The sequence below is a fragment of the Nilaparvata lugens genome, chromosome 4, assembly GCF_014356525.2.
Source record: "Nilaparvata lugens isolate BPH chromosome 4, ASM1435652v1, whole genome shotgun sequence".
NCBI classification, from domain to species: domain Eukaryota; kingdom Metazoa; phylum Arthropoda; class Insecta; order Hemiptera; family Delphacidae; genus Nilaparvata; species Nilaparvata lugens.
In genome coordinates, this window is record NC_052507.1 from 6,284,834 (window position 1) to 6,298,047 (window position 13,214).

At 35.0% G+C, this 13,214-nt stretch overlaps 1 protein-coding gene across 1 annotated transcript in view; it reads left to right on the plus strand.

Moving 5' to 3' along the window:
• The first annotated feature begins 1,770 nt into the window (after positions 1-1,770).
• LOC111062695 overlaps positions 1,771-13,214 on the plus strand; it is a 32,056-nt gene continuing 20,612 nt past the window's right edge. The window contains exons 1-4 of the mRNA XM_039425607.1: positions 1,771-1,904; positions 3,357-3,440; positions 8,829-8,905; positions 10,112-10,238. Coding sequence (XP_039281541.1) covers positions 1,842-1,904; positions 3,357-3,440; positions 8,829-8,905; positions 10,112-10,238 — 351 coding nt within the window. The 5' untranslated portion in view covers positions 1,771-1,841. The remainder of the gene's footprint in view (positions 1,905-3,356; positions 3,441-8,828; positions 8,906-10,111; positions 10,239-13,214) is intronic.

A 13,214-nucleotide genomic window follows, 5' to 3' on the forward strand; every position in this document is an offset into this window, starting at 1 on the left:
TCAACAAATATTCAACATCGATAATAAAAAGGTATTATTTTATCAATGAAAAATTACGAATAAAATATAGTTATTATTTTAAACAAGAATGAACCCTACCCTATATCGGAATCAGCTATCCTCGATTATAGAAGGCAGTGGCAAGTTTCAGCGTTTGCAAATATCGCTGTTAATAAATTTGAAATTTTTGATGTGACTACCTCAGGTGGCGTGCTGTGATGGTCAATTTCCGCGGTTATTTGGACTGTACAGAGCATTTCCCATGATGCTCTGCCTTTTGTCATTCTGCCACACTCTGCCACATTCCATTCCATTCTGATTCTTGATGGTTGATCAAGCTTAAAAAATTCAGACTTTTGCATTTTTGTTAGTTCTGTAAAAATTTTTCAAGTTGAGCCTACATTGTTCAGTTTTTCTTCACCAAGTTCTGAGAGAACCAAGATGAAAATCGAAGAAAAAGAAGATTCTTCGACTTCGAGTGAGGTAAGAAAAATACATTCAAATCTTTCAATAAGGCGTACGGGTAGCGTTTCATTTTCATTAGAAGAGGTGATTCCCGGGGTGGAATAATTCCACAATTATTGTTCATCGTAATAGACTAAATCAAACAATTTCTTGAAAAATTTTTGGCCGATGATGGAGTGATAGAAATAGAATATTACGTTATTTATTAAATTCGAGATAATGCTTATTAGCTTTTGACAAGAACAAAATGTAACTGTAAACTAGGTTATAAGCTTTTGATATTTCTCAAGGCAGTATTTTTATGTGGTTTTTAGTAAGGTAGTCCCCATTTAATGAATCCTAAATTGACTTGGGCCCGGTTGCACAAAAGCCGGTTAAATTTTAATTGTGATTTTTTTTTACGAGAACCAATCGGAGAAGGCTTTATTGAAAAAAGCATTCTTCTCTCTGATTGATTCTCGTAAAATTAATCAATATAAACTTAACTGTATTTTGAAAGCGGTTTGACTCAGTTGTTGTCGTCTGATAAGCTAGGCCTATCGCTTCGATAAGTTGAGAATCATGTGTCTGCTTCTTCCGTTGGAAGGTGGAAGGGTGTCCACACAATAATGATTCATGATTTGAAAACTCGCTTCCCGGTGGTTCGGAACTCACCTAAAACTGAATAGGTCATCCACTCATTACTTATTATAATCCGTCTTATTACCGATGCATAAGCCTAGAGTTCTTGTGGTCATCAACATCAGCAAAAAATATAAATATAGGCATCATAAAAATAGGTCTACGTCTGTGTAGAAAAATGAGCCAAAAGTAACTTATCTACTAGGTAAAATTACGTTGATTTTAAATGTCTTCATCAGCGTCAAGTGGCACTTCACACTTCAATGCAGATTATATTGTTATAACATTATTGATTATAAATCTCTCTGTAGAGCTTTGACTCTTACAGACTAACTCTGTAAGAGTTAGGCTTTCTAATAACAATTTAAACAATTAATAAACATCAAAATTAAAGAATTCGCAGGCTTTCGTCTTTGACGGCCTAATTTTGAATTTGAAGGCTTGCGTTTCTCAACAAGTTAGCCAACCTTCACCTAGAAATGAAAATAGAGAGACGAGCGATCAAATCCCTATTCTATCTTTCAACTTTTGAAATAAATAGATAAGCAATGATTGAGTTGTATATTTATTCGAATTAGAGTTGATTTGGCAGTAGTATGATGAATAATTTTCAATTTATATTGGAATGTTTACCGTCCTGTCCTGTTGATCAACCCACCGGTCGTCACCCCTCTTCGTCTTTTCATCACATTGACAGATCCGTATCCCAGTTTCAGTCCAGTAGTTGCAGTCACTCTGCAAAATATGCTTTCGTAATGGCACTATCTGAAGTTTGTGGAGTAAGTTCAGTGATTGGGAATGGATTGTCATATAATCAGGTATTTTGCATAAAATAATTGTTCTCCAACCGTTATCAACCATTGAATCACTCAATTTGTGGCTATTAATTTTGTAATCTCTATTCAGGCCAAACCCTTGGTAGGCCTTTGCCAACTCAAACGTCCAGACTTTCGAATGAGGTGGCATAAGCTACTTTGTATTTAAAAGTGTAGTATATTTTATATTTATAATTCTTGATCCCTGTATGCGTTAAATACTATCTTCCTTTTGTAAAGCAGTGATTTTTTTAGAAATACGATTGAAAATCGAAACTAGGACAAAGTAGGCCGCTCATTGACAAATGCCAAAGTTTCTCCTGCACTCTACATAACATACGATTCAACTTTCAGTCGTTCCTACTTTGATAGTCTTTTTCATTTCACAATATTGTAAACAATATCTTCAACGTCTTGATGTTTCTAACATTTTTATTCAATCCAAAGAAATGAACTGTTCTGCGTTCTTTCTGTTCTATTAATAGAGAATGCGTCGGCAGTTTTGACAGTCACACAGTAGACACGTCGAGTATATAGGCTACTATTCGGCTGATTTATTGGTGACAATGAATTTGTGTTTCTCTTTTCTACTCCATCATTTATTCCACTGTGAATATTGGCCAGTTTTTCAGAGTATCACTTTCCTCAAGATTGTAAATAACTTTGTTTTTTAAAGAGTCATGATCAGTGATAAGGTTAAGGAAACTTTTGGTTCAACAGGAAATTTGAAAATATTTATTATAGTTATAAAGACGATGGGTTTCATTTGATTTTAATTTTTTTAAATATTATATTCTCTATGCCTTACTTCTTACTAGATCTGCGCAAACGTTAAATAGAGTACTCAATCAATGAAAGGTTAAGTGACAAGTTCAGTACCTAGTTTAATGTCTAGTTTAATACACTCTTTTCAATTGATGAATCCAATGTAATTACTATCTAATTCAATGGTTACCGTACAACTAGATTATTCAATATGAAATATGCTCTGTTTAAACCTCAACAAATCTTTAACGTTCACTAGATGGTGCTTTCAACTGGATTTGAATAGTTCAAAATTACTAACCTACCGTGAAGTATTTTTATTTCAAATTAAATTTATTCACTTGAAATTCATATGAATTATTTGATACAACAACCTCACCTTCAATTGAAAAATACTATGTGCTAACTACTGAAACATTGTGTTTTATTGTTTCTATTTTAGTTCTAAAAATACTATTCAATCTGTAATCTATTGTCTCTTTTCTTTTTAGGGCTACTTGTAATATAAATGGAAATACAAATCTCAGTAGGCCTACCCTTTTTGAATTATTTTATCGCAACATGTTTCGGACATTCAAGCCATTTTCAAGAAAAAATGTATTTCTATTTATTTAATGTAATCTATGTATTTTTTTATTTGTGAATTTTATTAATTTGTTGTAATTCAAGTCAACTTTTTATATTTTTTAGGGAGAGACTGGATCAGATGCAATGGCAGCACTATCTAATTGGACTTGCGGCACAAATGTTCGATCATCGAACTATGACTTCCAAGTTAGTATATTTTTCAAGATATACAGAGCGTTTCAAAAAGAATGACTCAATTATATTTATTTTAAAAGATGGTGGTGCACACAAACCAATTTCACATCAAATTACTCACAGAAGTATCAATGTATTATAAGTGTTCTATGTGTCCTCCTTTTGAGGTTCGGATGACATCTAGACGGTCGCCAAATTCATCCCAGACTTTTCGCAAGATGTCTTCTCGGACTGTAGCTACTGCATCAGTTATCCTGGTTTTTAGCTCCTCAATATTAAGTGCTGAGGGAGGAACATAAACTCGATCTCTAGCGTATCCCCACAGGAATACGGTATCAACACACTGGCACAAGCATTTACGCCATTTCCTCAACACAAACTTGCCTCTACGTTGGATATGACGCATAGGAACGCAAGACTTGGCTATGCATTCCTGGCTTCCACGGTCCCCTGACATAACACCGTGTGATTTTGTCCTTTTGGGATACGTTGAAGACCGTGTTTATGTTCCTCCCTTAACACTTGATATTGAGGAGCTAAAAACCAGGATAACTGATGCAGTAGCTCCAGTCCGAGAAGACATCTTGCGAACAGTCTGGTATGATTTGGCTACCGTCTAGAAATCATCCGAACCTCAAAAGGAGGGCACATAGAACACTTATATTACATCATCATAAACACGATACTTCTGTGAGTTATTTGATGTAAAATTGGTTCGTGTGTACTATTTAAAAAAAATAAATATAACTGTTTAAAATTGGGTGGTAGTTCTTTTTGAAACATTCGATACATCTATTTACTTGTTCGATTCAGATGCCCAACAACTAGGATGGTCACACACCGTCAGACAAGACTAGTTACGTTTAGTCACAATGGTACTTCACAAATTTGCCTATGGAGTCATTTCTAATTGCAATGACTAATCAGTGTGTGTTGCGTCATAAGCAGCAATATGAAGTATTGTGACTAAACGTGACTAGTATTGTCTTGACTAATCGGTGTGTGAGAGCCTAAGACTAGGCACACACCAGTTAGTCAAGACAAGACAAGACATGATCAGACACGTTCAGTCACAATACTTCACATAGTTGCTTATGAAAACACATCTAATTGTTATGACTAATCAGTGTGAGTTGCGTCATAAGAAACTATGTGAAGTATTGTGACTAAACGTGTCTGATCATGTCTTGTCTTGTCTTGACTAAATGGTGTGCGCCTAGCCTTACTGTTGATAATGTTCTACTCCATTAGAACATTTATATCCATTTTTCTCATGAATTACAGCAAGATTCGCATTTCAACTTTACCTAACCTAACTTCATAAAGGGGCTACATTGTTCAAGGGGTTGATCTATCGGCCTCAATTTCATCCGCCGACCTTATGATACAGGCAACTAACTTTCACAAACCATTTATATACTATAGTGAAGTCCACGTTATAATGGCAGTAGAGAAAGTTAGGAGGTACTGTTTATTTATTTCAATGTACATTTGTTGACGTCATCTCTTGCCTTCGTGACCTTCTGACAAGAAAATATTATTATTACTAGTAGTTTGTGAACAATAGACCTCCCGTGGTTATAAACCACAGCCCCTCTTATACTGTCCATCATAATTAATCCTGTCTGTATGAGTATGTACTGTCGACAACATATCACTGTGAAAACGGCGAATGGTTGTTGGGGAAGGTGTATAAAAAAATGCTAACATCAAAAGCTGATCTCCTTCAAGACATAGTGGCAACAGGTCAGCCCGAGTTGAAAACAGAGAAAGGTCGAGAGAAAATACTATGTCTACTTTCAGCTATTAATTGCATGCGTCATTGCATGCAATGAATAGTCCACACGGCAGCTGATTATGAATAATTCTATAAATTCTATAGTCTGGTTTTTTCGGTAATATTGGCGTTCGAAGGAGACTCCTTTTACTTTTGTATTATTCTTTAAATGCAAAATTTCAAAAAACCTTATATATATACGTCGACGCAAAATTCAACATACCTGCACCTGCATACGTGCATAGTCCACACGGCAGCTGATTATGAATAATTCTATAAATTCTATAGTGTGGTTTTTTCGGTAATATTGGCGTTCGAAGGAGACTCCTTTACCTTTTGTATTATTCTTTAAATGCAAAATTTCAAAAAACCTTATGTATACGTCGACGCAAAATTCAACATACCTGTCAAATTTCATAAAAATCTATTGCCGCGTTTCGCCGTAAATGCGGAACATAAATATACACATATTATATAAACACAAAGAGAAATGCAAAACTGTCGACTTGATGAATCTTAAGGTGCGTACAGACTTTCGCTCTGCTCCGCAACCGAACGTCACTCCAGCAGAGCGATTGATGATCGACCGGGGAGCAACAATGGTTCGACCGGGGAACGCGAGAAGATCTAACATCTTCCGTAACATTCATGATGGGTGCGTGGGCGGCGCGACTGCAGTTCGATGGAGGAACGAGGGCGGTACGAGGGAGGAGCGTGCTCGGTGCGGGTTGGAAGAGCGTATATGTGTACGCAGCTTAAGACCTCACTTTGCTCGCTCAATTATCATTATTATTATTATTATTATTATTATTATTATTATTATTATTATTAGTCATCTCATTAGTCTCATTATCTCATTAGTCTCATTAGTCAGTACTGTGTGTTGAAATCCTGGAGACAGTCACTCGGAAAGCTCCAGTATTCTTCAAAGTATCAGTAGCACACATCTTGGTTTGGTAAAAGTCGACAGTTTTAAAATAATCTCAATCTTTTTTCTCTGTCTTCCATAGCTTTTTGAAGGGGGATCAGTCCACCTGGTTTATCATTTTTCAGGTTAAAGAAGAGAGACGGAGGCATCGTCTCGTTTCTTCAACCCTATTCATTCGATTCAGATGCCAACCAACTGTTGATAATGTTCTACTCCAGTAGCAGTTTTTAACTACTAGGCCTACTCTAGTGTTTTTAAGTAGCTACCCTATAGCGAGGTCCATGTTATAATGGCAGTGGAGAAAGATAGGAGAACATCGTTGCCGATCCTCACTGTCTTTTCAAATCCTTCAATAGACGGTAGCTGACAGGTTTATTAATGGATTAAAAATTGTTCTTTCTCGTTTAAAATAATCAATTTTATTTTATTAAGCAATAAATTATTTTCAATAATTTCATAATGTATTTTCATAATTAGATGAAATATCTGCTAAATTAATTCTACATTGTAAAAGGCGATCTGGCAACAGAGCAAAACGAGAAAGAGATAGCGCTATCCGCTTTGTTGAATGATAGAAAAGGATAGCAATACCATTGTTAATCAAACACTGCCATTATAACGTGGACCTCTCTATAGTAGCTCTAGTATTGTAATATTATTGTTTAGAACTAAAAATCCATTTTGCAAAAAATTCCAAATTTCTATGAAAAAGGCCACTTGTTGAAAAAAGCCACACCGATTGAGAGGCTGTTAAAACTCGTTGAGCTGCCAAAGTTTCTGAGTAGTATTTTTCCGGCTTTCATCAATGCCGTACTTACAAGTAGGCTACAATACCTAGGAGTGTTACAATTCCTCATAATAATTTGAAAGAAAAATAAAATGTAAATATTACTCTTCTTTTTATTCCAATTTCTTACTAAAATCAGCCCGTGTTATTCATAATTATTTGAAAGAATACACTAGTCACATACTTTTAGTTTGTATTCAATACAGTAGCATATAGTAATTACTGAAATGGAAAGAAAAATACAATCTTAGTACCCTTTTTGAAATATTTAATCACAACATGTTTCAAGAAGATTTTGATGTTACAAGATTTGTATTTTTATATTTCTATAAATTAGCCCTATACAGAAAAGAGATAAGTAATTACTGATTTAATGTGTGTGTATTTTTTAAATTTCAGAACAACATCGATATTGAGATGTACAACTACGTTGACAAAACTTGGAAGACAAATCACCGAATCAATTTGACAATAGGTAAGGTTTCCTTAAAATTTCTTTGCGAGGTGTAAGGTTTGCAATAGTTTTTTTACAATAGGTAAGGTTTAACCCTTTTCTTTGCAAGGTGTTCAATTTGATGATGGAAATTCATTTTTTTATGTTGAGACTTATCTCCATTGAAGTGACGTGGAATATTTAACTAACATCTCAATTTTTGGAATCTTCCTGTGGTCTGTAATATTCCATTCTCACACAATTGTCCAGTATTCTTCAAAGTATCAGTAGCACACATCTTGGTTTGGTAAAAGTCGACAGTTTTAAAATAATCTCAATCTTTTTTCTCTGTCTTCCATAGCTTTTTGAAGGGGGATCAGTCCACCTGGTTTATCATTTTTCAGGTTAAAGAAGAGAGACGGAGGCATCGTCTCGTTTCTTCAACCCTATTCATTCGATTCAGATGCCAACCAACTGTTGATAATGTTCTACTCCAGTAGCAGTTTTTAACTACTACTCTAGTGTTTTTAAGTAGCTACCCTATAGCGAGGTCCATGTTATAATGGCAGTGGAGAAAGATAGGAGAACATCGTTGCCGATCCTCACTGTCTTTTCAAATCCTTCAATAGACGGTAGCTGACAGGTTTATTAATGGATTAAAAATTGTTCTTTCTCGTTTAAAATAATCAATTTTATTTTATTAAGCAATAAATTATTTTTTCAATAATTTCATAATGTATTTTCATAAATTAAGATGAAATATTCTGCTAATTATTAATTCTACATTGTTAAAAGGCGATCTGGCAACAGAGCAAAACGAGAAAGAGATAGCGCTATCCGCTTTGTTGAATGATAGAAAAGGATAGCAATACCATTGTTAATCAAACACTGCCATTATAACGTGGACCTCTCTATAGTAGCTCTAGCTATTGTAATATTATTGTTTAGAACTAAAAATCCATTTTGCAAAAAATTCCAAATTTCTATGAAAAAGGCCACTTGTTGAAAAAAGCCACACCGATTGAGAGGCTGTTAAAACTCGTTGAGCTGCCAAAGTTTCTGAGTAGTATTTTTCCGGCTTTCATCAATGCCGTACTTCACAAGTAGGCTACAATACCTAGGAGTGTTACAATTCCTCATAATAATTTGAAAGAAAAATAAAATGTAAATATTACTCTTCTTTTTATTCCAATTTCTTTACTAAAATCAGCCCGTGTTATTCATAATTATTTGAAAGAATACACTAGTCACATACTTTTAGTTTGTATTCAATACAGTAGCATATAGTAATTACTGAAATGGAAAGAAAAATACAAATCTTAGTACCCTTTTTGAAATATTTAATCACAACATGTTTCAAGAAGATTTTGATGTTTTACAAGATTTGTATTTTTATATTTCTATAAAATTAGCCCTATACAGAAAAGAGATAAGTAATTACTGATTTAATGTGTGTGTATTTTTTTAAATTTCAGAACAACATCGATATTGAGATGTACAACTACGTTGACAAACTCTTGGAAGACAAATCACCGAATCAATTTGACAATAGGTAAGGTTTAACCCTTAACATTTTTCTTTGCGAGGTGTAAGGTTTGCAATAGGTTTTTTACAATAGGTAAGGTTTAACCCTTTTCTTTGCAAGGTGTTCAATTTGATGATGGAAATTCATTTTTTTATGTTGAGACTTATCTCCATTGAAGTGACGTGGAATATTTTAACTAACATCTCAATTTTTGGAATCTTCCTGTGGTCTGTAATATTCCATTCTCACACAATTGTACAGAATAAAACTAAGAGAAGCTCAAAGGAAGTGCAACAAATTTTTCTGGAAGTCTTTTATGAAAATTAATTTAATTTTACGGCACACTGTGGAATGGCAAAGAAGAAGAAAACTTTTAATGTACCAATTTCGCAAGACTAAAATTGATCTACCCTACACAAGATTAAAAAAAATAGTAACTATTCCTAGTAATTTTTCTTTAATACTTTTCAATCTCCTGCCATCTTCAGCCAGGAACCTTCCTCCCCTTCCAAGGTTCAAACGTAACCTAGAAGCCCTTCTTCTAATTAATCCTATATACTCCGTGTCGGATTTTTTCCAACTGCCAGTAAAAGAATATCTTTGAATGTATATTTGAATTGCAATTTTAAATTTTTCTTTTTTGTCATACCTATGTATCTGTTAAGTTATATTGTTAGTATTTTATTTGACATTTCCGATAGTATGTTGTATTGTGCCTTAAAGGAATAAAATCATTCTTATTCTTATGCTTATTAGTGAACAAATTTGATTCTATTTCTCTCATCTACTCTCTATAACTTTATACGGCGTTTCAATTATACTAAAATCTCATTTTGGCTTGTAACATAATGGAGCTACTTGGTTTACACTCTCAGTGCTGGTTGCACAAGAGCCGATTAAATTTTGATTAGTTCCACGAGAATCATTCAGAGAAGCCGTCTCATAAAAAAAGGCATTCGGTTAAATTTTAATTGTGATTAATTCCACGAGAATCAATCAGTAAAGCCGTCTTATAAAAAAGGCCTTCTTGGTTCTCGTGAAATTAATCATGGTTAAAATTTAACCGGCTTTTGTGCAACCGGCACCCAGCCGACGATTTTATGATGTCTTGATAATAATAAAGTCTTAATTGGAGAATTACTCCAAATCAAGTTCAATCAAATCTGAACTTTAATCACGTTGAATCAGTATTCCTATTCATTTATAATATTGAAATTCTCTATTTTGTTGCAGCATGCACGAAACTAATAATAGAAACAGTGACCAATTGCATTTCCCGGCAAATGGTCAGAGTGAAACTTATCTGAATGGTATCTCACCAGTTGGACTGCAGTCTATTAATGACACTGCCAGGCCGTTTGTAAGTATTCTCATTATCATTTTCTGTTTGTTGTTATCAATTATTCTATTAGATTCTGAAATATGCAGACTGAAGATTCCTTACAGATTCACAATTTTTTAGCGACAACTCTACGATTCAAGCCGCGCGGCTGCTATTGGTTGCTATAATATCGATGTAATATAGGCTGTACAGTTATAGACTATAGCCTACAGACTACAGTCTTAGGTGGGCCGTCCACTGGAACAGATTTCGTCCAAACTAGCATCGGTCGAAAACTACCGAACTCGTCCGAACGATCCCCCAACAAAGAAAGCTATAGATGCTCGTCCATTGCAATAGGTACATACGTCTGTGCATGGCCGTTTCCGGCCGATCAAGTTTTCGATCCAAATTGAATGGGATTTTCCGGTTCTATCCGTCCGAAGTCGAGCTGAGACAACATCATCCTAACCTCAAAATTGTTTCACAGTCTTGTCTGTTTTTGTTTTTTGAACTTGTTCTGTTTTATAAATATATTTTTTATTTTCTTTGAGAGTAAACACACACAGAAGAATTACTTTCCCTACTTCATTTTCTGGCAACCAGCCAACTACTCAACTAGACTGACGAAAACGGTTCCAATGGACGACCGTGTTCGGCCGAGTCAACGGCCGTTAGATTTTTCCGATCCAACGGCCGAACGGATCTGTTGAATACGGTTCCAGTGGACGGTTACCCTAATAGACTACAGCCGTCGAGCCGCTATAGTGAGGTCCAAGTTATAATGGCAGTGGAGAAAGATAGGAGAACAACGTTGCCGATCCTTTGTTTTGTCATTGCCTTCTATGGAGGGTAACTGATACCGGTCTATTGATGTAATATTAACTGTTCATTCAAGTTTAACATAATCAATTATATTTTATCAAGAAAGAAATTATATTTTCCTACAGTTACGTTGAAAAGTGGCCATTGCTGCACTGATTACAGATCGCAAAGAATCACTTTTCCGCTCTAGTGCGGGAAAAATTTTTCTGCCCTCCAGATTTGCAACATGGCAACGCAAAATACTTAGTAGGTTATATGGAGCAACAGTGCAGCAAAATCAAAATGAAGTTGGTAACAGTGACTGCTGTGGCTGCTATAGTGAGCAGAGGTGCAACCAAGCACAACGCGCTAATTATTATTCATTATATATTATAACCAAGGACAACGAGGACTTTAGGATTTTAGGATTAAGGTTTTGATCAATAATAAAATTACACAGAAAAACATTTGATGCATTTCAGGCAATTTTACCCATAATTACCCACTTTTCATATTCAATGGTAACTGTAGGAAAAACTTAATGTGAAATACGTGCGCAAAGTTCCTCTGCTGCACTCAAGAAACCATTCCGCCCTCGCCTACGGCTCGGGCGTAAACGTTTCTTTCGGTGCAGCAAACTGTCACTTTGCGCACTAGTTGCACAAATAACTATTTCAATAATTTCATAATCTATGAATTTTTATAATCAAGATTAATTAACTATATTTCTACATTGTTAAAAATCGATCTGGCAACAGAGCAGAGCGAGAAAGAGGTATCCGCTATCCGCTTTTTTGAACGACAAGGGTAGCAATACAATTGCTAATCAAACACTGCCATTATAACTTGGACCTCACTATAGAGTCATAGAGTCGTCGCTAAGGAATTGCACCTTTAGATGGCAATAAGTTGACGTCTTTAGTAAGAAGTTTTTACTTCATCCATTGAGAGAGAGTCTCTTGAATCATTCTTTATTATTATTTAATTCACAAATAACAAATAAAATTTATTTAATATCTGTATTTAATACAGATTACAAAATTTAATATTTTAGAATAAGAAGTATAATTTTTAGCATAATAATATACTAATTCGGCGAAACCAGCAAAACCAGTAATTATGTTTTATCCAACCATTAAATTAACTTCAATTAACAATTCAATTTATTTTTGACTGTAGCAAATCTTCAGAAATGATGTCACACTATGTTCTTGAAATTATGTCACACATTTATGTTCCATTTTAGAATGAAAAACTATTCTTCGAAATCTGAAAACGTCGAAAAACGAAAAAAATCTTTCAATTTCAAGATCTACCTACAGGAGTAGAATTATGAATCGAAAAATCGTAAGAAAAACGCTCAAACAAAGTCAGGTAAACAGGATTAACTTCGGACACATACGAAAGTTGTAAAAGTTTTTGTAAAGTTATGCTTTTTAGAGATTTTTCTCAACGTCCATTGTAGAATCCAAGAGTTTTGTTAGATTATTTAGACGCCAATGTGTTATTATATAGAGTAGAACCCCTCATATCCGGCCGCTACGGGACCGGACCCCTGGCCGGATAACCAACCTAATCAAAGGCGGTCAAGCCAGCCATTGCTGGCTACAAACTCAGTGTGTCCTACCATTTTTTTATGTAAAATCATGGCTTTTTCTTTCAAAACTGGACCTGATATTGGAGTGCCGCTCCTTCTTTCCTGCAAAAACCAAAGCCACAAGGCGTCATCAAACATCTCATTGGAAGGTTTCCTCAAGTACCGCCGTTCAGATAAAACCTTTTCACTCTCAATTTGTGTACAAAAGTCCATCAAAGTCCTTCGATTGCGACGCCAGTCATTAACCGTGCTTTTTCCTACGTTTAGTTCGGCACATATTTTTGCTAGGGATTCGCCTTTGTCAATGCGTTCGATCGCGTTGAGTTTTTGTTCCACGTTACGTTTTCGTTTTGATGCACTCATTTTTTTATTTCGCAAAACTAAACTTTAGATAAAAATACCACTTAAAACTTAAACACGACTCACAAAAATAAGTGTCGTAATAAAACAATTACAATACTGTATACTGTAGTGAAAATCCGCACAGTAAAGATCGACCACCTGCTAAGAGATTACATACTCAACTGAGTTATTGGCAACAGTTAGGCCTAAATGTAAACAAACAGACCGGATGAGCGCTTCCGTCGCGTCGTCGTCTGCCGCCGATACTTATC